At 44.3% G+C, this 26,508-nt stretch overlaps 1 protein-coding gene across 1 annotated transcript in view; it reads right to left on the bottom strand.

Moving 5' to 3' along the window:
• Positions 1–559: 559 nt before the first annotated feature.
• Positions 560–26,508, bottom strand: part of LOC106586494 (5-hydroxytryptamine receptor 2A) — a 44,394-nt gene continuing 18,445 nt past the window's right edge. The window contains exons 2-3 of the mRNA XM_014173861.2: positions 20,502–20,702; positions 560–2,304 (exon numbers count right to left, since the gene is read on the bottom strand). Of these exons, the coding sequence (XP_014029336.2) occupies positions 1,463–2,304; positions 20,502–20,702 (1,043 nt within the window). The 3' untranslated portion in view covers positions 560–1,462. The remainder of the gene's footprint in view (positions 2,305–20,501; positions 20,703–26,508) is intronic.

Genomic DNA, 26,508 nt, shown 5'->3' with positions numbered 1-26,508 from the left:
AATCCCTGAAGGAGCTGCAAAGCTCCACAGCGGAGATTGGAGTATCTGTCCATAGGACCACTTTAAGCCGTACACTCCACAGAGCAGGGCTTTATGGAAGAGTGGCCAGAAAAAAGCCATTGCTTAAAGAAAAAAATAAGCAAACACATTTGGCCAAAAGGCATTTGGGAGACTCCCCAAACATATGGAAGAAGGTGCTCGGCTTAGATGAGACTAAAATTGAGCTTTTTGGCCATCAAGGAAAATGCTATGTCTGACACAAACCCAACACCTCTCATTACCCCGAGAATACCATCCCCACAGTGAAGCATGGTGGTGGCAGCATCATGCTGTGGGTATGTTATTCATCGGCAGCGACTGGGAAACTGGTCAGAATTGAAGGAATGATGGATGGCGCTAAATACAGGGAAATTCTTGAGGGAAACCTGTGTCAGTCTTCAAGAGATTTGAGACTGGGACGGAGGTTCACCTTCCAGCAGGACAATGACCCTAAGCATACTGCTAAAGCAACACTCGAGTGGTTTAAGGGGAAACATTTAAATGTCTTGGAACGGCCTAGTCAAAGCCCAGACCTCATTCCAATTGAGAATCTGCGGTATGACTTAAAGATTGCTGTACACCAGCGGAACCCATCCAACTTGAAGGAGATGGAGCAATTTTGTCTTGAACAATGGGCAAAAATCCCAGTGGCTAGATGTGCCAAGCTTATAGAGACATACCCCAAGAGACTTGCAGCTGTAATTGCTGCAAAAGGTGGCTCTACAAAGTATTGACTTTGGTGGGGTAAATAGTTATGCACGCTCAAGTTTTCCGTTTTTTTGTCTTATTTCTTGTTTGTTTCACAATAAAAAATATTTTGCATCTTCAAAGTGGTAGGCATGTTGTGTAAATCAAATGATACAAACCCCCCAAAAATCTATTTTAATTCCAGGTTGTAAGGTAAGAAAATAGGAAAAAAGCCAAGGGGGTGAATACTTTCGCAAGCCACTGTAGCTTAGGTACTAGTCTGTTTAGTTAACAATCCACTCCTTGATGTGTCATTGTGAAATATCTTTGGCACACAAGGAGTGGAATGTTAACTAAACAGTCTGGTATCCAGGCTATGTGTATGAACATTTTGGGGAAATGTATCCCCTCGTGGCCCCTGGCTATTGCTGATAATTTTGCTTTAGCTCTGTTGTTCTCTTCTGGTGTTACTAGTTTAAGTATTTGTGAGGCAGGTTGTGTCTTTTCCTCTCTCTGTACTTCCTGCTTCCTACAGCTTATCACTGTATTCGTGCGTGGACAGATTTTGATGGGAGTGGACCCTCTCGCTTCACATATTCCTCTCTGGCATGAGTCTCACCACAGAGCTACTGAACACATTCCAGGAACCTCCGTTCCCAAGGTTTCCTTCTGAAAACAAGGCGAGATCGTGATCAAAACACAGCACATCTCACTAGGATTATGGGAGATTCAGTCCTCACAGGTTCACAGCCTCACACACAGCTGATGCTCTCATCTTGGTCCCTGGGTGCCTTGTCGTTGTCTGAGTTTGATTTGGTCCTCCACCACTGTGGGCCCCATTCCTGAGGGACCCCATTTCCTCCAAAGGCAGGTGGGTGGAGTTGTAGGCCAGTGGAGGGATGGTGTTAACCAACATGAGCTGCAGAGGCTTCTTCTCCGGGCTGTACTGGCAGCGTACGTAGCGGGAGAAGGCTGCACGGTATGTTTTGTTGAACAGAGTGTATACCAGAGGGTTGACGGCTGAGGAGAGGTATCCCACCCACACGAACACGTTCAGCAGCCCCCCCATCACCCACGGGTCACAGTTCATGGGGTTGCACACCACTGCCAGCACATTGGTGATGAAGAAGGGACACCACATGACCACGAACAAGAAGAAGACCACACCCAGGACCTTGGTGGCCTTCTGCTCATTGCTGATTGACTGCATGGTACGACGCCCGTACCGCGGGTCCACCCCAGCCCCACCAACCCCTCCTCCTACCCCTCTCGTGTCGCGGCTGAGCGAACGCCTGAAGAAGAGCTTCTCTGAGGAGAGCGAGGACTGTGGGAAGAATCCCAGGGTCAGGGTGGCACTCCACTTGGGCCTGGGCACCAGCTGGTCCAGGCAGAGGGTAGCCTCATTCTGCAGGGCGCTGATGGTGAGGAAGTAGGTGACCACCATGATGGTGAGGGGGATGAAGAAGGCCACAAAGGAGCCCACCAGGACGAAACTGTCATCTGTCAGCAGGCAGCTGCCATCTTTAAATACCTTTGTGTGGTCCCGCAGGCCTAGGACAGGGATGGGCATGGATATACCTACAGAGAGACACAGAGAGAAGTTATTTTGGTGTGAGGTTTGTGTGTTTGTGTGTGTTCCATTTATTGAGATTTCAAAGTAATTTTCTACAGCTTGTCTCTGCCTAAACCAGAGCACCGTGGCGCTTCAAGATTGTACCAGTAATATCAAAAAGTAAAAAAAGTCAGCAATCATAGTCAACCTGTTGCTCATTCCAATCATAAATCAAGCCACCAGGGCAGGATCCTCTTGCATTATTAATGCAATAGCCCTCATATCGCCACTGTCTGCCCACCAGGACATATTAACCCTGCAATTTCCCCTCAGATTCAGTCAGCACTATTATCATTAGCGTCCAATAACTGGATTTGGGAGAGAGAAGGACAGATGCATCTGGAGCCATTCACTATGGCTTTCATCCCCACAGCAACACAGTTAGATGCAGAGACCCTAATACCCTCAGGGAGGAGGTGCAACTGGCCTGACTGACATTTTGGGGTTCAGAGCAGGAAAATGGACAGGGAATTAAGATCCCATCACTTTAGGCATGGGTAACATATTCAATGATTTATAACCTCCCATTTGCAAGTATACTGAACAAAAATATAAACGCAACATGCCACAATTTCAAAGATTTTACTGAGTTACAGTTCATATGAGGAAATCAGTCAATTGAAAGTTAACATTTCACTCCTGGACATGTCATTGTGAAACTTCTTTGGCCCAGTTAATTCCTTCGCATCCTGATCCGAAATGAATTAAATAGTCCCTCGTTTTATTACACATTCATGACTTTGCTTGGAAGAAGGATGAGACTTAAACTCAGGAGTAATTTTGGGGGTTGTGGTGGGTTATACATCCTAAACGACTGCTCTGAAACAGCTATTTCCTTGCTCTTCCTCTCTGGGCCAATGAAAGCTCTATTCTCCTGGTAGGTTGGGGTAGTGTTGGGTTATTATTGTACACTATATACACACACACACACACTACACTGACACTCTCACACAAAACCCACACACATTCACATACACTACATACGCACAAACACTTTCACACTCACACTATCATATGCTGCTGCTACTTTGTTCTTTATTTTACTCTTATTATTATCTGTCCTGATGCCTAGTCACTTTACCCTGCCTTCATGTACATATCTACCTCAAATACCTCATACACTTCCACATTGATCTGGTACTGGTACTCCCTGTTTCTAGCTTCATTCTTGTGTATTCTATTCCTCTTGTGTTACTAATTTTTATATTGATATACTTTTAAAACTCTGCATTGTTAGGAAGTGCTCGTAAGCAAGCATTTCAGAGTAAAGTCTTCCACTGTTGTATTCGGCACATGTGACAAATACAATTTTATTCGATTTTCTGACAAGGCTACAGTCAGCATTTTATTGTCATATTTAGGAGGCCAAAAATCCATCAACATGCTTGTATACCCAGAATTCGGAAATAGTCAAAAGATAAGTTTTGTCTGCGTTTCTCTTCACCCTGATGATCTCCTCCCACTTGGTACACACTGGTTAAATCAATGTTGTTTCCACGTCATTCCAATGAAATTACCTGGAACCAACAAGAATAGATGTTGAATTGACGTCTATGCCCAGTGGGCCCCCTCTAAAGATATACAGTGCATTTGGAAATGTATTCAGACCCCTTCCCCTTTTCCACATTTTGTTATGTTAAAGCCTTATTCTAAACTGGATTAAATAGTTTTTTCCCCCTCATCAATCTACACGCAATACCCCATATTGACAAATCAGAAACAGTTTTTTGCAAATGTATTAGAAATAACTATTCAGAACTATTCAGACCCTTTACTCAGTACTTTGTTGAAGCACCTTTGGCAGTTATTACAGCCTAGAGTCTTCTTGGGTATGACGCAACAAGTTTGGCACACTTGGGGAGTTTCTCTCATTCTTTTCAAGCTCTGTCAGGTTGGTTGGGGAGCGTCGCTGCACAGCTATTTTCAGGTCTCTCCAGAGATGTTCGATTGGGTTCAAGTCCAGGCTCTGGCTGGCCACTCAAACTCCAAGTGGGCTGTCATGTGCCTTTTACTGAGGAGTGGCTTACGTCTGGCCACTCTACCATAAAGGTCTGATTGGTGGAGGGCTGCAGAGATGGTTGACCTTCTGGAAGGCTGACCCATCTCCACAGAGGAACTCTGGAGAGCTCTGTCAGAGTGACCATCGGGTTCTTGGTCACCTCCCTGACCAAGGCCCTTCTCCCTCGATTGCTCAGTTTGGCCAGATGGCCAGCTCTAGGAAGTGTCTTGGAGGTTCCAAACTTCTTCCATCTAAGAATGATGGAGGCCACTGTGTTCTTGTGGACCTTCAATGCTGCAGAAATGTTTTGCTACCGTTTCCCAGATCTGTGCCTCGACACAATACTGTCATGGAGCTCTATGGACAATTCCTTTGAGTAATGGCTTGGTTTTTGCTCTGACATGAATTGTCAACTGTGGGACCTTATATAAACAGGTGTGTGCCTTTCCAAATCATGTCTAATCTATCGAATTTACCACAGGTGGACTCTAATCAAGTTGTAGAAACATCTCCAGGATGATACATTTGTGAAAGATTCTAAAAACCTATTTTTGCTTTGTCATTATGGGCTATTGTGTGTAGATTGATGAGGAAAAAAACACATTTAATCCATTTTAGAATAAGGCTGTAATGTAACAAAATGTGGAAAAAGGGAAGGGGTCTGAATACTTTCCGAATGCACTATTCGGAAGGGGGTTGAGACTAAAAGGAGAAAGAAAGGTGGAGTCTTTCTTCGAGTTGATCTTTTCTTAACCAAGGGGAATGTAATCAATTATTTTTGGCTGGCTTTGTTGAAATCCAGGGCATGTTGAAAGGATGAACCAAGACAAACTTGAAATGCACAAAAGCAATCGCGTCAAGAGACGTCTTCTTGTGTGGGTTGGGATGTGGAAGCAGTTGACATATAGTCAAGACAATCTTCTGCTATCCAGATGGCCATGGAACCCTGAATCAATCATATGACTCAAGTCCAACATTTCATCATGTAATCCTTTGTTTATATTCCTTCTCCTCTGTTGCTATCCACCCCCATCATGTGTCTTTACTCCATTCCTCCCTGGTATTACAGGTTGTTTGGACTAGCTTCACGTTGCCCTGGGTCTTCATGGTTTCTGTAGAGCAGAGCAGCAGCACACCCGGCCCAGCGGTTGGAGACAGACCAAAGAACACATACCTGATCCAGACATCTCAACCATCTCTGCCATGTTTCCACACTAACACGTCCACACCAGAACCACAGACACAAAGAGCTCCGGGTTGGTGACCACACTAGACACCAAACATGAGCTTAACCCCAGGAAGAGGAAATGTTAAACTGACCTTAGGTCAGTATCTCTGCTCTGTAGGAGCAATTTACTACTACTCCAATAAACACAGCTCAGCTAATTATTTCTCCATATTTGCTAAAAATCTTTCAGTGGCAATTACATTATCATGGAACTGCTGATGCCAACACGTACATTGTTACGGCTTTGGTTATTGCGTGTTTCTTTGTTCGAGGAAACTATAGCTCAGTGTGTCTGAAGGGAGAAAGATAGCCCCGGGGGATGCTTTCAGTCTCTGTCTGTCAGACCAACATTGAGGTACAATATATGACAGAGATACAGGAAGCTTTAGGAACCTCCTTAATGATTCAACGGGAAAGAAAATAACTGATGGTTTCAAAGACCAAATAGTATTATTTTTTAATTGAGCTTGGCGGTCTTACAAAAGTTATCTTGTTTGATATGAAAAGTTAATAATGTCCTGGTCATGGCCAAGGAACATTCCTTGGTCATGGCAGGGTGAGGTGGGTGTGAGTGTGTGTGTAAAGGATGAGGTGTGTGTATGCACAGTATTTGTAATGTGTACAGGATGAGGTGTGTGTACGTGTAGATGTGTGTGTTCTGTGTATGTGTGGGGTTTTGTAAGGTCTTCAGCGATGTCTCTCTGTGGTAGCAGTCTTGTGCAATAGGCCCGGGCAGTAGCAGCACTGTTCCAGGGTTTGTTTAACAGCATACATCATCTCAGTTCTGTGTAACATCAGCTACACTTCAGCTTCTCTCTCTCTCTCTCTCTCTGCCGTGTGCAGATAAACGAGAGGAGAGGGGGATGAGACCTAACATGTAGATAAGCAGCAGTGAAATACATAATCTTATTTAATTTGCAGGCAGCAGCGTATCATATTGTAGCGCTCCGCTTGGGACCTGGAACCTGTGGAATGGTGAGACATATCGGGAGTTAATTCCTCCCTACTTTGTGTGTTGTCTCTCTCTGCCTCCCTGGTTCTATGTGACATTGTCCCTCCCTGGGTCTCTACTCAGCATGACTGGATCATTAGTGGTGGTATTGAGCCATTGGAAAGGAGCCACACAAGTCATTGACTACAGCTCAGCGTTCAACACCATAGTGCCCTCCAAGCTCATCACTAAGCTAAGGACCCTGGGACTGACCAGCTCCCTCTGCAACTGGATCCTGGACTTCCTGACTAGACACCCGCATGTGGTGAGGTTAGGCAACAACACATCCCCCACGCTGACCCTCAAAACAGGGGCCCCTCAAGGGTGTGTGCTTAGTCCCCTCCTGTACTTCCTGTTCATCCACAGGGAGGAGGTCAGAGATCTGGCAGTGTGGTGCCAGGACAACAACCTCTCCCTTAGCAAAAGAGCTGATTGTGGACAACAGGAAACAGAGTGCCGAGCACTCATATTGACGGGGCTGAAGTGGAGTGGGTGTTCTACATCACTAAGGACCTATCATGTTCCAAACACACCAATAGTCATGAAGAGGGCATGACAATGCCTCTTACCCCTCAGCAGGCTGAAAATATTTGGTATGGGCCCTCAGATCCTCAAAAGCTCTACACCTGCACCTTTGAGAGCATATTGCCTGGCTGCATCACCACTTGGTATGGCAATTGTTTGGCATCTAACCGCAAGGCGCTACAGAGGCTAGTGACTATAGGCCCAGAACATCACTGGGACTGCGCTACCTGCCATCCAGGACCTCTATACCAGGTGGTGTCAGAGGAAGGCCCTAAAAATGGTCGGACTCTAACCACCCAAGTCATAAACTGCTCTCTCTGCTACTGCACGGCAAGTGATACCGATGCACCAAGTCTGTAACCAACGGGACGCTGAACATTTTCTACCTCCAAGCCCTAAGATTGCTAAATAGTTAGGTAAATAGTTAATCAAATACAGTGCATTCAGAAAGTATTCCCACCCCATGACTTTTTCCACATTTTGTTGTTATACAGCCTGTCACGTGTGCTCCCTCTCCGGCCTCTAGGTCACCAGGCTGCTCGTTAGGGCGCACACCTGTCACCAGCGTTACGCGCATAATGACACTCACCTGGACTCCATCACCTCCTTGATTACCTGCCCTTTATATGTCACTCCCTTTGGTTTCTTCCCCAGTCGTCATTGTTGCTGTTTCATGTCGGTGCGCTGTTTGTGTTTCTTGTTTTGTTCATTTATCTATTAAAAGTATTCACTCCCTGAACTTGCTTCCCGACTCTCAGTGTACATCGTTACAGAATGACGACTCAACAAAGGGAAGCATCGGGGAGTGTTTTTTTTGTGTTTGGGTGATGTTGGGTCTGGGTGTGGGAGCCAGAGCTACCTGGGAGGCCTCAGCCAGTTTGTAGGCTCCCATCCCTAAGCTGGGTGAACAGGTTCCCGTGCCTCAACTGAGGCAACTGGGGAGGTCTCAGCAGGCTCATCAGGCTCTCACTCCTCAGCCGGTTCGTCAGGTGACCGGTCCGCTCCAGATCCCATGGATCGTCCCTGGGGTTGGCTTCCTGCTGCTGGAGCCGAATGTGCTGGGGAGGGGGTACTGTCACGTGTGCTCCCTCTCCGGCCTCTAGGTCACCAGGCTGGTTGTTAGGGCGCACACCTGTCACCAGCGTTACGTGCATAATGACAACATTTTTCCAAATTAATAAAAAATGAAAAAATGAAATCTTTCAAGTCAATAAGTACTCAACCCCTTTGTTATGGCAAGCCTAAATAAATAAACATTTGCTTATCAAGTCACATAATAAGTTGCATGGACTCACTCTGTGTGCAATAATAGTGTTTAACATGATTTTTGAATGACTACCTTATCTCTGTACCCCACACATACAATTATCTGTAAGGTCCCTCAGTCGAGCAGGGAATTTCAAACACAGATTCAACCACATAGACCAGGGAGACTTTCCAATGCCCCGCAATGAAGGGCACCTATTGGTAGATAGGTAAAAAAAACAACATTGAATATCCCTTTTGAGCATGATTATGTTATTAATTACATTTTTGGATGGTGTATTAATACACCCAGTCACTACAAAGATACAGTCGTTCTTCCTAACTCCTTCCTAACCGCTCAGGGATTTCACCATGAGGCCAACAGTGACTTTAAAACCGTTACAGAGTTTAATGGCTGTGATAGGAGAAATCTGAGGATGGATCAACAACATTGTAGTTACTCTACAATACTAATGCTAATACTAGTGAAAAGAATGAAGCCTGTACAGAATAAATTATTCCAAAACATGCATTCTGTTTGAAACAAGGCACTAAAGTAATACTGGAAAAAATGTGTCAAAGCAATTCACTTTTTGTCCTCATTACAAATTGGGGCAAATCCAATACAACATATTACTAAGTACCACTCTTCATATTTTCAAGCATAGGGGTGGCTGCATCATGTTATGGGTATGCTTGTAATCATGAAGGACTGGGGAGTTTTTCAGGATTAAACATTTATGGAATGGAGCTTAGCACAGGCAAAATCCCAGAGGAAAACCTAGTTCAGTCTGCTACCCACCAGACACTGGGAGATGAATTCACATTTCAGCAGGACAATAACCTAAAACACAAGGAGAAATCTACACTGGAGTTGCTTGCCACCAAGACAGCGAATGTTTCTGGGTGCCGAGTTACAGTTTTGACGTAAATCTGCTTGAAAATCTATGGCAAGACCTGAAAATGGTTGTCTAGCAATGACCAACAACCAATTTGACAGAGCTTGAAGAATTGTGAAAAGAATAATGGGCAAACGTTGCACAATCCAGGTGTAGAAAGCTCTTAGAGACTTACCCAGAAAGACTCACAGCTGTAATCGCTGTCAAAGATGCTTTTATTGTTACGTGTTTTACTTTTCTATTATTTCTCTATTTCTTTCTCTCTGCATTATTGGGAAAGGCCTGTAAGGAAGCATTTCACATTTAGTCTACACATTTTGTTCTACGAAGCATGTGATGAATACAATTTTATTTGACAGGCAGTTGTCATGATGAGATCTGATTGACCCTCTACTATTCTCATGTCAATCATTTCTGGTCAAACAAATTTATATCTGGTTATTTGGACCCTAAAAGTTGGTTGATGAAACTACAGCAGGGCATGTCTCATTTTAGCTGCAGCTTCAGCTTCGAGACAGAAATACTTGGGTGTGCTGGCTTCACTTGACATAAATTACTCGTACTGTTCTGTGCTAAGTCTAACGCCTTGATGTATCAGGCTGCATTAGCGGCTCATCATTTCTTTTTCATGCTAGGCCATCGACTTGATCAGCTGGATATCAACTAGGCCATTATACATTCTTGATTGTTCAGTCGCCTTGACACTTACTTTAAAATATTTGGACCTTGAAACTTAAATTACAGTCATTCTCCTTCTTTCATTCCCCCGTTCACTGCCTCCCTCCCTCCCTCCCTCCTCCAGCAGTACAATGTGGTGGTGTTTGACAAAGACCAGTTTCTAAATATGCACCCCCCACCATTTAAATTAGACAAACTTGAAACCTATAAGAAAACTGTCTGTCTGACAGTTTTTTGTATAGAGATCTCAGAAATTCAGTGTAACTAATTAACATTTTGTGTCTCCTTATGCAAGGAGAGAAAAAAGTTTTCATGGGCACACACATTAAAAATAATGTATGCGATTACAAATACGAATGCTTCTAACCGAAAGAGTCACCTTACCTTGATACTTAAAACCTAAATCAATACTGACATTAACGTGGTCCTTCAATAATTATGAATAATACTTGTTGGATTTGCATTTGTTGTTGAGCTGTTTAATTACACTGTGGTGCTTCACCACACATCATAATCTGATCCAGGAAGGAGTTTTTGGGATTTGATAGTCAAATGACAACAGCTGTTGTGATAGTGCATGTGATGCAACCACACTGGAAAAAACATGTTTTGCGAGGAATGTCCAGAATATTTTGTATTCGTTACATTCGTTACACCAATGAAGCCTGGATCCACATGGATCTAATATCCCAAGCAAATTGAAGTTGACCATCTATTGTAGTCTGCTTGATTTCAGTAGTGGTGCATGGGTAACCAAAAAAAAGCCATTACAACCTACATTGTATGTGTTGTGATAATTGCGTTGTTTGCTGTTAATTCATATGCCGTGTGACCGTGATAGGTCTAAAGGCCGAAACAATAAGAAGACAGTAGCAGAATAAATGTAACCAAACCTTTGTTTTAAGACAACACCAGATAGCAACCTCTGTCCGTTGAAGTCCACGACGCATATTGCATGTAACAGACAGTTACATTACCTAAAGCATTGTTAAGCAAGTACAGTTGAAGTCGGAAGTTTACATACACCTTAGCCAAATACATTTAAACTCAGTTTTCACAATTCCTGACATTTAATCCTAGTAAAAATTCCGTGTCTTAGGTCAGTTAGGATCACCACTTTATTTTAAGAATGTGAAATGGCAGAATAATAGTAGAGAAAATGATTTATTTCAGCTTTTATTTCTATCATCACATTACCCAGTGGGCCACAAGCTTTCCTCAATAAGTTGGGTGAATTTTGGCCCATTCCTCCTGACAGAGCTGGTATAACTGAGTCAGATTTGTAGGCCTCCTTGCTCGCACACGGCTTTTCAGTTCTGCCAACAAATTTTCTATAAGATTGAGGTCGGGGCTTTGTGATGGCCACTCCAATACCTTGACTCTGTTGTCCTTAAGCCATTTTGCCACAACTTTGGAAGTATGCTTGGGGTCATTGTCCATTTGGAAGACCCATTTGCGAACAAGCTTTAACTTCCTGACTGATTTCTTGAGAAGTTGCTTAAATATATCCACATAATTGTCCTTCCTCATGATATCATCTATTTTGTGAAGTGCGCCAGACCCTCCTGCAGCAAAGCACCGCCACAACATGATGCTGCCACCCCCATGCTTCACGGTTGGGATGGTGTTCTTGCAAGCCTCCCCCTTTTTCCTCCAAACATAACGATGGTCATTATGGCCAAACAGTTCTATTTTTGTTTCATCAGACCAGAGGACATTTCTCCAAAAAGTATGATCTTTGTCCCAATGTGCAGTTGCAAACTGTAGTCTGGCTTTGTTATGGCGGTTTTGGAGCAGTGGCTTCTTCCTTGCTGGGCGGCTTTTCAGGTTATGTTGATATAGGATTAGTTTTACTGTGGATATAAATACTTTTGTACCTGTTTCCTCCAGGATCTTCACAAGGTCCTTTGCTGTTGTTCTGGGATTGATTTTCAATTTTCGCACTAAAGTACGTTAATCTCTAGGAGACAGAACGCGTCTCCTTCCTGAGCGGTATGACGGCTGCGTGGTCCCATGGTGTTTATACTTGCGTACTATTGTTTGTACAGATGAACGTGGTACCTTCAGGCGTTTGGAAATTGATCCCAAGGATGAACCAGACTTGTGGAGGTCTACAATTTTTTTCTGAGGTCTTGGCTGATTTCTTTTGATTTTCCCATAATGTCAAGCAAAGAGGCACTGAGTTTGAAGGTAGGCCTTGAAATACATCCACAGGTACACCTCCAATTGACTCAAATTATGTCAATTAGCCTATCAGAAGCTTCTAAAGCCATGACATCATTTTCTGGAATTTTCCAAGCTGTTTAAAGGCACAGTCAACTTAGTGTAGTTCTGACCAACTGGAATTGTGATACAGTGAATTATAAGTGAAATATTCTGTCTGTAAACAATTGTTGGAAAAATTACTTGTGTCATGCACAAAGTAGATGTCCTAACCGACTTGCCAAAACTATAGTTTATTAACAAGAATTTTGTGGATTGGTTGAAAAATGAGTTTTAATGACTCCAACCTCAGTGTATGTAAACTTCCGACTTCAACGATACATGTTTTGACATTTTCAGACCACTAAACATCTAATGATTTAGAACCACAGAGTTACCGCAAGTCGCAAAGAAAACAGGACCTGCCTCCACTATTCCAGCACCATTTCAACTTTATCATTTCAACATTATCAAATCACCTCTGCTTTGTCTAATAGAGTGACATCTAAAAGATAGTTTTCCCTATTTAATTCAATCAACATAAGCTAAATTTCATGTTGAAGAAACGGTCTATCATTCTGTCATACAGTACATGCTTATATTTTTTGTTGTCCTAGGCTACCTGGCTAAAATGCTTGCTTGCTAGCCTAACTTCCATTCATTGGCAATACTAGCTAGTTAATATTAGCCTTCTACATCTAGCTACTGTACATATTGAACTTCCATCCTCTCAGGCCAGGGGCACAACAATGTATAACTTAATGGTTGGATCAGAATCGTCGTTATAATCATTGGCCAGTGTGGAGAATGAATTAAAACGTCCAAATCCCTATCTCCATCCATGGCTAATTTAGGAGGGCCAATTTTAGTTAGCTAGCTAGCAACCGGTGGACAACACAATGAGATGAAGCAGTTCAAGTTGTTTCTGTTAATGACATATGCTCTCAAAGCGATTTGATAGGAGAGACGGTTTATTTTTTCCCCCCGCCAAGACCAGCTGAGCTGATTGGCAAATTTGTATTCTTTTTTTTTAATCAAGGGAGGCCAAATGCTTTTTGGCTTCCCTTGCATTCAATGCTTCAATGCCATACTCGTTTGGACCAGATAGTATCAGACAGATGGTCTACACATTGAGAGACAGTGTGGCCCTGTTTCTCTCACTCAGATGCTTTCTCCTGTGAGATACATTCAGCCTCTTGCGAATTGAAAGAAAATGATGAAACACAGAGAGACAAAAGATAAATTATTTGCTGTTTTTTTGTTGTTGCTAATTTTGGGGGGGAAGCCTGGCTTCCCTTGGCATCCATGAATACACTTCACTGCTTGAATTACAGCAGGGTCTTGTTACAGTTAACAGAGAAAGCATTAACAGAGAAAGCATCAAGATCAGAAATTCAAGTACTGCCATACATTACTACAGTACTAGTCAAAAGTTGACACACCGACTTATTCAAAACATTTTCTTTATTTTGACTATTTTCTACATGGCAGAACAATAGGGAAGACATCAACAGTATGAAATAGCACTTTCTAATTGACCTGGCCCGGGTATCCTGGAAGGATATTGACCTCATCCCATCAGTAGAGGATGCCTGGTTGTTCTTTAAAAGTGCTTTCTCACCATCTTAAATAAGCATGCCCCTTTCAAAAAATGTTGAACTAAGAACAGATATAGCCCTTGGTTCACTCCAGACTTGACTGCCCTTGACCAGCACAAAAACACCCTGTGGCGTACTGCACTAGCTTCGAATAGTCCCTGCGATATGCAACTTTTCACGGAAGTAGGGAACCAATACACACAGTCAGTTATGAAAGCAAAGGCTAGATTTTTCAAACAGAAATTAGCATCCTGCAGCACTAATTCCAAAACGTTTTGGGACACTGTAAAGTCCATGGAGAATCCTCCCAGTTGTCCACTGCACTGAGACTAGGAAACACTGTCACCACTGATTGTCACGTCCTGACCAGCAGATGGAGCTGTTGTAGTAGTTTTGGGGTCAGGACGTGGCAGTCTTGTGTGTGTAAATGTTCTGTGTTGGTCTTGTGACTCCTGATCAGGAACAGCTGGGGATCTTTGTTCCTGATTGGGAGTCATATATGTAGGAGTATGTTTGTCACTTGGTTTTGTGGGTAGTTGTCCTTGCACTGCGTTGTATGTTCCTGCAAGACTGTTGCTGTTGTCATTATTGTTTTTTTGTCCAGTGGATACTTTACTCCTTTTTTTTAATTAAAAAAACATGAGTATCCACATACCTGCTGCGCCTTGGTCCATTCTTGACGATGGACGTTACAGAACTACCCACCACCAAAGGACCAAGCAGCAGAAGAGGAGGAAGCCACAGGAGAACAAAATGGAGGAATGGACATGGGAGGACGTCCTGGACGGCAAGGGAGCCTACACCTGGGAGGAGATCCTGGCCGGAAGGGATCGCCTCCCATGGGAACAGGTGGAGGCACTCAGGAGAGTGGAGGCAGCTGGACAGAGGAACCAACGCGAACGTTATGCTGGAACACGGCTGGCGAGGAAGCCGGAGAGGCACCCCCAAGACATTTTTTTGGGGGGGGCACACGGGTAGTTTGGCCAGGCCAAGGAAGAGCCCTAAGCCAGCTACCCCTGACTACAGGGAGGTGCGTATGAGGTGGAGGGCGCCATGTTACGCTGAGGTACGCACCATCTCGCCTATACGGACGCACAGCCCAGTCCGCCCGGTACCAGCGCCCCGCTGGTGCCAGGGCAAGGTGAGCATCGAGCCGGAAGGGGTAATGCCAACCCTGCACTCAAGACCGCCAGTGCGCCCTTTCGGTCCGGTGTTTCCCGCTAGACGCACTAGCATGGAGGTGCGTGTCTCCAGGCTGGCACGTCCAGTACCAGCCCCACGCATTACGAGTCTAGTGCGTCAGCCCAGCCTCGCCAGTCAACAGTCACCAGAGCTGCCCGCCAGTCAAGAGTCACCAGAGCTGCCCGCCAGTCGTAAGTCACCAGAGCTGCCCGCCAGTCGTAAGTCACCAGAGCTGCCTGCCAGTCGTAAGTCGCCAGAGCTGCCCGCCAGTCGTAAGTCACCAGAGCTGCCCGCCAATCGTAAGTCGCCAGAGCTGCCGCCAGTCAGGAGTCACCAGAGCTGCCCGCCAGTCAGGAGTCACCAGAGCCGCCCGCTAGTCAGGAGCCGCCAGAGTGGCCTGTCTGCCCGGAGATGCCAGAGTGGCCCGTCTGCCCGGAGATGCCAGAGTGGCCCGTCTGCCCGGAGATGCCAGAGTGGCCCGTCTGCCCGGAACTGCCAGAGTGGCCCGACTGCCCGGAGCTGCCAGAGTGGCCCGTCAGTCAGGATCAGCCCGAGTGGCCCTCCTGTCCTCCGGCCCAGCCTGAGTGGCCCTCCTGTCCTCCGGCCCAGCCCGAGTGGCCCTCCTGTCCTCCGGCCCAGCCCGAGTGGCCCTCCGGTCCTCCGGCCCAGCCCGAGTGGCCCTCCGGTCCTCCGGCCCAGCCCGAGTGGCCCTCCGGTCCTCCGGCCCAGCCCGAGTGGCCCTCCGGTCCTCCGGTCCAGCCCGAGTGGCCCGCCTGTCCTCCGGCCCAGCCCGAGTGGCCCGCCTGTCCTCCGGCCCAGCCCGAGTGGCCCGCCTGTCCTCCGGCCCAGCCCGAGTGGCCCGCATGTCTTCCGACCCAGCCAGAGTGGTCCATCTGCCAGGGTCAGCCCGAGTGGCCCGTCTGCCCGGCGCAGCTATCGGCGCCACCAAAGTGGGCGACGCCGAAGGTGGAGCGAGGTCCACGTCCTGCACCTGAGCCACCTCCAGGATAGGTGGGTTGGGGAGGGAGGGTGTAGCACAGTGCCGTCGGTGACGGCAGCCACCCTCCCTTCCCTCCCTTATTGTTTAGGGGTTATTGTTGTATGCGTTGTATGAGCCTGCAAGACTGTTGCTGTTGTCTTTATTGTTTTTTTTGTCCAGTGGATACTTTACTCCTTTTTTTTTTATAAAAAAAACATGAGTATCCACATACCTGCTGTGCCTTGGTCCATTCTTGACGACGGACGTTACACTGATAAATCCACGATAATCGAGAATTTCAATAAGCATTTCTTTACGGCTGGCCATGCTTTCCACCTGGCTACCCCAACCCCGACCAACAGCTCTGCACCCCCCACAGCAACTTTCCCAAGCCCCCCCCCGCGCTTCTCCTTCACCCAAATCCAGACAGCTGATGTTCTGAAAGAACTGCAAAATTTGGATCCCTACTAATCAGCTGGGCTAGACAATCTGCACCCTCTCTACCTAAAATTATCCGCCGCCATTGTTGCAACCCCTATTACTAGTCTGTTCAACCTCTCTTTCATATCGTCTGAGATTCCTAAAGATTGGAAAGTGGCCGCGGTCATCCCCCTCTTCAAAGGGGGAGACACTCTAGACCCAAACTGTTATAGATGTATATCCATTCTACCCTGCCTTTCTAAAATCTTCGAAAGCCAAGTTAACAAACAGATCACCGACCATTTCGAATCATGCCGTACCCTCTCCGCTATGCAATCTGGTTTCCGAGCTGGTCACGGGTGCACCTCAGCCACGCTCAAGGTCCTAAATGATAACATAACCACCATCGATAAAAGACAGTACTGTGCAGCCGTCTTCATCGACCTGGCCAAGGCTTTCGACTCTGTCAATCACCATATTCTCAAAAGCCTTGGTTTCTCTAAGGATTGCCTCGCCTGGTTCACCAACTACTTCTCAGACAGTGTTCAGTGTGTCAAATCGGAGCTCCTGTTGTCTGGACCGATGGCAGTCTCTATGGGGTTGCTACAGGGTTCAATTCCCGGGCCGACTCTTTTCTCTCTATATATCAATGATGTCACTCTTGCTGCGGGTGATTCTCTGATCCACCTCTACGCAGACGACACTATTCTGTATACATCTGGCCCTTCTTTGGACACTGTGTTAACAAACCTCCAAACGAGCTTCAACACCATACAACACTCCTTCCATGGCCTCCAACTGCTCTTAAATGCTAGTAAAATGAAATGCATGCTCTTCAACCAATCGCTGCCCGCACCAGCCCGCCTGACTAACATCACTACTCTAGACGGTTCTGACTTAGAATATGTTGACAACTACAAATACCTAGGTGTCTGGCTAGACTGTAAACTCTCCTTCCAGACTCACATTAAGCATCTCCAATCCAAACTTAAATCTAGAATTGGCTTTCCATTTCGCAAACAAAGCCTCCTTCACTCATGCTGCCAAACATACCCTCGTAAAACTGACTGTCCTACCAATCCTTGACTTTGGCGATGTCATTTACAAAATAGCCTCCAACACTCTACTCAGCAAATTGGAAGCAGTCTATCACAGTGCCATCCGTTTTGTCACCAAAGCCCCAGATTCTACCCACCACTGCGACCTGTATGCTCTCTTTGGCTGGTCCTAGCTACATATTTGTCGCCAAACCCACTGGCTCCAGGTCATCTATAAGTCATTGCTAGGTAAAGCTCCGTCTTATCTCAGCTCACTGGTCACCATAGCAACACCCACCCGTAGCACACGCTCCAGCAGGTATATTTCACTGGTCATCCCCAAAGCCAACACCTCCTTTGGCCACCTTTCCTTCCAGTTCTCTGCTGCCAGTGACTGGAACGAATTGCAAAAATCACTGAAGTTGGAGACTTATATCTCCTTCACTAACTTTAAGCGTCAGCTGTCAGAGCAGCTTACCGATCGCTGCAGCTGTACACAGCCCATCTGTAAATAGCCCATCCAACCAACTACCTACCTCATCTCCATATTTGTTTTAGTTTTTCTGCTCTTTTGCACACCAGCATTTCTGCCTGCACATCCTCATCTGCACATATATCACTCCAGAGTAAATTGCTAAATTGTAATTACTTTGCCGCTATTGGCCTATTTATTGCCTTACCTCCATACTTCATTTGCACACACTGTATACAGATTTTTCTATTGTGTTATTGACTGTAGGATTGTTTATCTCATGTGTAACTCTGTGTTGTTTTTGTTGCACTGCTTTGCTTTATCTTGGCCTGGTCGCAGTTGTAAATGAGAACTTGTTCTCAACTGGCCTACCTGGTTAAATAAAGGTGAAATAAAAAAATATATATGGATTCTTGTAGTAACCAAAAAATTGTGAATCAAAATATATTTTATATTTGAGATTCTTCAAAGTAGCCACCCTTTGCCTTGATGACAGCTTCGCATACTCTTGGCATTCTCTCAACCAGCTGCATGAGGAATGTTTTTCCAACAGTCTTGAAGGAGTTCCCACATATGCTGAGCACTTGTTGGCTGCTTTTCCTTCACTCTGTGGTCCAACTCATCCCAAACCACCTCAATTGGGTTGAGGTTGGGTGATTGTGGAGGCCAGGTCATCTGATGCAGCACTCCATCACTCTCCTCCTTGGTCAAATAGCCCTTACACAGCCTGGAGGTGTGTTTTGGGTCATTATCCTGTTGAAAAACAAATGATAGTCCCAATAAGAGCAAACCAGATGGGATGGCGTATCGCTGCAGAATGCTGTGGTAGCCATGCTGGTTAAGTGTGCCTAGAATTTGAAATAAATCACTGACAGTGTCATCAGCAAAGCACCCCCACACCATCGCACCTTCTCTTCCATGCTTCACGGTGGGAACCACACATGCGGAGATCATCTGTTCACCTACTCTGCGTCTCACAAAGACATGGCGGTTGCAAACAAAAATCTCAAATTTGTACTCATCAGACCGTAGGACAGATTTCCACTGGTCTAATGTTTATTGCTTATGTTTCTTGGCCCAAGCAAGTATTTTCTTATTATTGGTGTCCTTTAGTAGTGGTTTCTTTGCAGCAATTCAACCATTAAGGCCTGATTCACGCAGTCTCCTCTGAACAGTTGATGTTGAGATGTCTGTTACTTGAACTCTGTGAAGCATTTATTTGGGCTGCAATCTGAGTCTGGTAACTCTAATGAACTTATGCTCTGCAGCAGAGGTAATTCTGAGTCTTCCTTTCCTGTGGTGGTCCTCATGAGAGACAGTTTCATCATAGCTCTTGATGGTTTTTGCGACTGCACTTGAAGAAACTTTCATAGTTCTTGAAATTTTCCGCATTGACAGACCTTCATGTCTTAAAGCAATGATGGACTGTCATTTCTCTTTGCTTATTTGAGCTGTTCTTGCCATAATAAAGCTGGTTGAGAAAATGCCAAGGGTGTGCAAAGCTGTCATCAAGGCAAAGGCTGGCTACTTTGAAGAATCTTAAATCTAAAATATATTTTGATTTGTTTAACACTTTTAATGTTACTACATGATTCCTTATGTGTTATTTCATAGTTTTGATGTCTTCAAAATGTAGAAAATAGTAAAAATAAAGAAAAACCCTGGAATGAGTAGGTGTGTCCAAACTTTTGACTGGTACTGCAGGCCTATCTTGAAAATCTGACACTTCCTCAATTTGGTGCATTAAAAGTCCCTGTAAAAATTGTAGCCAATTTATAAGTTATTACATTTTTTATCCGTTTTCATGAGAGATGTGGCCTCTTTCGTTTGTTTCCGCAGCTTCAATTGAAGGGTGTTGCGCAACTCTGTCGCATTAAAACCAGGTGCGGTTATTATAACGACAACATCCAATGTTGGCTTCAACTTGGCTTTCCATACAAATCCTTCCATTAAAACAGGAACCAGTTTTATGGTCGCTTTCTCATTATAGAACAGCAATGGTAAGATTCATGCTACCACTATTCATGGGTTTATTATGTGTGCCTGCGTCGGCCATATAGGCTACAGAAAAATCGTCACGCATGCATCCAATTTATTTAGTCAGGCAATGTCCCATTTATTCTCACATATATTAGAATGTAATAATAATTAGAAAATCAATGCATTGGCAAGGCCAACATTTTTTATTATTCTTAGTGGTAGTGCCCTCCCTACTTGTTGGCATTTTTGGCCTAAATGCATTATTCTTAAAGTGGTAATGGGGGATGTTATATATTAGGCGCTATATCTACAATTATGTAAATTATACAATTGTATAACATTGAGGTCAGTGAAAATAACAATTAAGTGCTTGGAAAAGTCCCTGAAAGTCCTTGAATTTCACTTGCCAATGTCTTAATGAACCCTGCTTAAAGGATTATAGTCCTTGTCCTATGTTGTTGTATAACTGGAGTTATGGGCCAATTTGCATATATTCACACTTATTCCTCTAAGTGCACATGTGGAACTGCACGAAAATCCTTTTTATTTTTGTTTCAAAACATTTTCAAATGTTGATCCCAATGTCCCCAATATTTATAGAAAGAACCACATGCTCTCTCTTCCTCTCTCTCTTCCTCTCTCTCTTCCTCACTCTCTCTATCTCTTTCCCTCTCTCTAAAGTAAGAGGGCATCATATACTTGTGCAGGCTTGTCTTCCAGTCTCTTACCCACAGAGATGGTCCAGACAGCCATGATCTTGAGGCGGGCTTTGGTTCGGGAGTTGAAGCGGCTGTGGTGGAGGGGGTTTCTGATGGCGATGTAGCGGTCCAGAGAGATGGCACACAGGTGCATGATGGAGGCTGTGGAGAACAGCACATCCAAGTAGATCCAGATAGGGCACAGGTCTGAGGGCAGGGGCCACCAGTGGTCTGTAGGGGGGACACAGGGAAAACTCAATGAACTCTGGGAAATAGTTTTTTTGCGGATGTACTTTTTTTTACAGAGGAAATTAAATACCAATTACAGTAAGCCTGTCTTGTAATGGGAATACCAGTTACACGATATATGTGAGACTTTCAGCACCTACCACATTTATTTTTATGGAATTGGTGTTGGTTGTAAAATGCATTTGCAGAGACAGTGAAGTTTTTATAAGAGTTGTTGGGTACTAATAGCAACTAAAAAGCTTCTTATGAGGTGACCAAAACACATAAAATAGAATGACTCAGATGGGTGGAACACCTCCAAACCCTCTAAAACATAGTTTGTGTGTGTGTGTTTTAAAGTAAGTCTGAGGTTCACACACACAGCGCAAAGCAGCCTTTCTCAGAATGTACAAGGCAGATTAGAGAGGCCCCTGTGCCCTATCTTTTGAGAAACTGTAGCTACATCCCCCATACAGACACAACTAAATACAACCTCCAAATGAAAAGAGTACACGGTAAAAGTGCAGAATAAAGACCAGGCAGTAGAATGTGATAATAAGCTGGAGATTGTTGGCATGCACAGTCAGATGTGGTAGTTACACTGTTTCTCCATTCTCCAATTTATCCTCCTCTATTTCTCTTTCTCTCTGTTGGGAGGTCACAGACTCCCTCGCTCCTCTCCTCTCTCCTGAAGGAGAGCCTTATGTAAAGCCTGTTTATTTGGACTGATCGTCACGGACTGACAGCCCTATGTCTCTCTCTTTCTCTTCCTTCCTCTCTATCTCTCTGTCTCTCCCTCTCTCTCTCTGTCATCACACTTCATCACTCTTTCTCACTTCTCTCTTTCCTCTCCCATGGAGGTGGAAAAGGATTAGACCTCCAGCACTCCTAATGCCTCTTTCTACATCTTTTTATCAGCAACTCTCTCTCTCTCACCTCTCTCCATCTCTTACCTCTCTCTCTCACCTCTCTCACCTCTCTGAAGTGGGAAATCATTAGACCTCAAGCCGTCCCAGCATGCACTTCTCTGTCGTATAAGATATTTTGGTCTGCCCATCTGAGTGCCATAATGGATGGAGGGAAGAGAAAGCGAGGTAAGAGTGAAGATATAGGGAAGGGGGAGGAAAATGGACCCAGTCTATGTTTGCAGATTAGGATCTTATAATGATGATGATGTGCCTCCTGTGGCCTGTATAGTCTACTACATTCCCTACACGATTTTGCCATGAATTTTCATGATCGTGGAGAAATCCTATGAATTTGGGCTAGGACCAGTACGTCGAGACTCGCGTAGTTTGAGCAGGTCAAGGACGCACCGATGATGGCTGTTCTGTTCTCCAGACCCCTGTCGGATATCCTGATATGTTGGTTGTGCATGTTGTGCTACAATGTGATTTGGCAAGGACTGCTGCCAATAGCCAATGAGCACTCAGCATGTGAGACCAAAACAATGATAGCGAAGAGGAAAGCAACAACAACACGCACCCGTGTGGACCGAGTTGATGATTGGTCGAGCTGTGGAGACCATTCGGTTGGTCCTTAAGTGAAATCTTGACACACAAGGGGCACAGGGCCATGCAAATGGCCCCATTATTATTTTATACAAGTCTATACTCTGCACCTCTGTCTCTTTTTTGATGTTTCTACACATAAAAATGTGCACACTAATAAAGCAGCTTACTGTTTGCGTGTCAGCATTTATTTTCCTACGACAACCCGAGAAACGCAAGGCAGGATCAACTAGGGAATCATCGTGTAATGCGAGCACACGCATGCTGGGGTTGATGCTGAACGGAATGAAAGATTTGGGAAAATGTGAGAAAGTTAAGATTTTAGAAGTCGTGTAGTGTATGACCAGCAGAGCCTGCCTAATTTGGTTCCATCCCACCCTGTAGGATTTAGCCTAAATTAGTCTTTCTGACCTGCAGCCATGATGCTGGTCTAAGGCCAGGCAGCACAGCCATAGTGAATTACCCTTTAACGCTTTTTGAAAAGAAGTCTGCTGAAAAGGGACCTATTTTCACTCCTTTCAAAAACTCAAAAGCACTTGACACTGAAGCATTTCACAGCTCCGGCAGAGAAGTGCACACGCTCATCTGAACCTCCTAAGAAAGAGGACAAGTCGGGTTAAGTTATTCTTTTTTTCGCTTGTCCGCCTGCTGTACCCAGTAGGGTAAAAACGGGAAACAAAACAATATTGACTGACGGAAGCAGAGGAGAGCCCAGAGGCAGGGAATCCAGGGAAGCAGCCTTTATCCACAGAGGGAGGCTGTATATTTTCATACAGTTATTGGCAGGGGCATCAATCTGGGCACTGGAGATAAATGAAAGAGCTTTTCTCCTCAAACTCGCTGACAGCTTCAGGCTTGCTTGCCTTCCCCCTGACCAAAGCTGGATTTGTGTTTCCTACCAAACAGAGAGCAGGGTGGAGGGAGAGAGAGGGAGAGAGCGGTAGAGAAAGGGAAAGAGGACAAGTAAAAGATAAAGTGAGAGGAGAGGGGCATAGATGGAGAGAAAACAAAGAGATGGAGAGCTAGAGACCTGCATGACCACAAAGTGTTATACACCAAGTCTTTCATCAACAACTCAGACATAAAGAGTCGCTCCAGAGACAGCTAAAGGATTTGTTCAATTATGTGGACCCAACCAGCATACAGAAATCTAAACAAGGTTTTTCTCTCTAACCCTATCTTATTTACTTCCTCAAGGCTGCCATACTGTATGTCAGTGGTGAATTGTAAATCGTTTATTTCTAACGTGTTTCTCTGTAATCTCTCTTTCTCTCTCCCTTTCTATCCTCCTCCTCCTCCTCTCTCTCTCTACCTCTCTACCGCTCCTCATCAAAGAAATTCTAAAAGGTGCTCGTCACGGTCATTACCATACAGAATGAGTCAGACTTTATAAACCCTAAATCTCTCCACGAACACGTGAAATAAACAAATTGACATAAAAGCTCACAGAACTCTATTCCACCAGGGACAGTACAATGGGGTAAAAATCTTGACACAATGACGGGTTATTCCAGCATAATGTCTGTGTTCTGACAAACCAATCCTGTATATTAGCTGGAAGATTGTGATTCTTATTCAGAACAGCAGGAGGCCTGCTCCTTTTGAGAAGATTACATTCACAGTTATTACATTCTGTTCAGAACCTAGAAACACACCGTCAGACCATGTGAGTGTGTGTATGATGTTGAAACAGCCAGGAAATGTGTTCATAATAATAACGCAACGCTTCTATTCATCTTCAGGTGTGTCTTTAGAAGAAGAGATGGAGATAATTGGAGATGAGAGAGAGGGTGAATATGGAAAGCTCTGTGATAGAAGAGAGTAGAAGGCAATTTGCTGATCATCAATTTGCAGTACAGCCCAAACAAACAAGTCACATGGGGGAGAGAGGTGAAGAGCAGAGCGGGGGAGTGACTGACCAGCAGGGTAACCCGCAGACGTCTGGCGGCATTTTTATGAGATCCTATGCGACCTTATATTTTCTGTGGGCTGAATCCAAACTTGAGATGCGTGGGCGTAACTTAAACCCTTTGTAAATGATGCACGGAAACTCAAATTCAATTCAAATCACTGTCACCTCGCAGATTTGATAAACATCGTAACTCTGTAACAGACATGTCTTATGATCTTCACCAATTCAGGCCAGTTAAGGGATGGATAAAAATGTACTGGGGGCAGGGGTGGTCTAAAACAGGGGAGTGTTGTCAAACTTATTTTTATATATATATTTTTGCTTTGGGGATGGTTGTGCGTTTTTTCTTATTGAAGGCCAGCATCCCAGAGTCACCTCTTCGCTGTTGATGTTGAGACTGGTGTTTTTCCGGTACTATTTAATGAAGCTAACAGTTGAGGACGTGTGAGGCGTCTGTTTCTCAAACTACACACTCTAATGTACTTGTCCTCTTGCTCAGTTGTGCACCGGGGCCTCCCACTCCTCTTTCTATTCTGGTTAGAGCCAGTTCACGCTGTTCTGTGAAGGGAGTAGTACGCAACGTTGTATGAGATTTTCAGTTTCTTGGCAATTTATCGCATGGAATAGCCTTCATTTCTCAGAACAAGAATAGACTGACGAGTTTGAGCCTGTAATCGAACCCACAAATGCTGATGCTCCAGATACTCAACTCGTCTAAAGATGGGCAGTTTTATTGCTTCTTTAATCAGAACAGCCGTTTTCAACTCTGCTAACATAATTTCAAAAGGGTTTTCTAATGATCAATTAGCCTTTTAAAATTATACATTTGGACTAGCTAACACAACGTGCCGTTGGAACATGAGTGATGGTTGCTGATAATGGGCCTCTGTACGCCAATGTAGATATTCCATAAAAAATCAGCCGTTTCCAGCTACAATAGTCATTGACAACATTAACAGTGTATACACTGTATTTCTGATCAATTTGATGTTATTTTAATGGACAAAAAATGTGCTTTTCTTTCAAACACAAGGACATTTCTAAGTGACCTCAAACTTTTGAACGGCAGTGTATATTTATTAAAATATAATACAGTGGACACATAAGCCTTTGCATGCAATGCCCTGATATATTTAGTGCTCAGATCTCTGACAACTGAACCGTGAGGTGGACAATTATTGTTTTAGGAAAGTAGCCTAAAAACCAATACAAGTGCTACACATCGAAACACAAGGAATACTGTTTTTGTAATTTGTTATAGGCTGTTTTTAAGGTAACGTAAATGTGGCTCACTTGGCCAATATCCATTTTTTATTGATGGTGCTGGCTGCACCAGATTGGATCTGAATGCATATGGGTGTCCGGTAAATGTATCAAATGTCTGGTGCATTAAAATCTTCTCTGTCATGTTGTCTGGTGCCAAATTTAACTGAAGGAAACTCTGAAATGGCATATTGTTTTTATGAAGAATATTTGCTTGAAAATCTGTCGCCAATAGGATGGAAACCTAGCTAATCAAGTGTCATTTTGATTATGCCTGCACATCATAGTTCTCCAGCAGCCCCACACATCTAAAGAATAAGCTACAAACCAAACAAGCTTGTAAGAATTGTTACTTAAACTTCCCCCTCATACTCATCTGGAGGTTGAGCATTTTTCGTCTCTATCTCTGTAATCAAATCAAATCAAATTGTATTTGTTACATGCTCCAAATACAACAGGTGTAGTCCTTACAGTGAAATGCTTACTTATAAGCCCTTAACCAACAACACAGTTTTCAGAAAAATACCACCCCCCAAAAAAAGAACTAAAAGTAACAAAGATCAGCAGTAAAATAACAATAGCGAGGCTATATAGAGGGGGTACCGGCACAGAGTCGATGTGCGGGGGCACCGGTTAGTCGAGGTAATTGAGGTAATATGTACATGTAGGTAGAGTTATTAAAGTGACATTGCCTAGATAATAACAGAGAGTAGCAGCAGCGTAAAAGAGGGAGGGGGGGGGCAATGCAAATAGTCTGGGTAGCCATTTGATTAGATGTTCAGGAGTCTTAAGGCTTGGGGGTAGTAGCTGTTTAGAAGCCTCTTGGACCTAGACTTGGCGCTCCCGTACCGCTTGCCATGCGGTAATGTGTCTGTATCTATGTAGTTGTACATGTGCAATGCATTCGGAAAGTATTCAGACCATTTGACCTTTTTAACATTTTGGTACGTTACAGCCTTATTCTAAAATGTATTTTATTTATTTATTTATTTCACCTTTATTTAACCAGGTAGGCTACTTGAGAACAAGTTCTCATTTGCAACTGCGACCTGGCCAAGATAAAGCATAGCAGTTAGACACATACAACACAGAGTTACACATGGCATGAACAAAACATACAGTC

Source organism: Salmo salar, chromosome ssa25 (genome assembly GCF_905237065.1).
Source record: "Salmo salar chromosome ssa25, Ssal_v3.1, whole genome shotgun sequence".
In the NCBI taxonomy this organism is placed as follows: Eukaryota; Metazoa; Chordata; class Actinopteri; order Salmoniformes; family Salmonidae; genus Salmo; species Salmo salar.
Note: the sequence above shows the minus strand (reverse complement) of the source record. Positions and strands in the feature narration are given on the sequence as shown.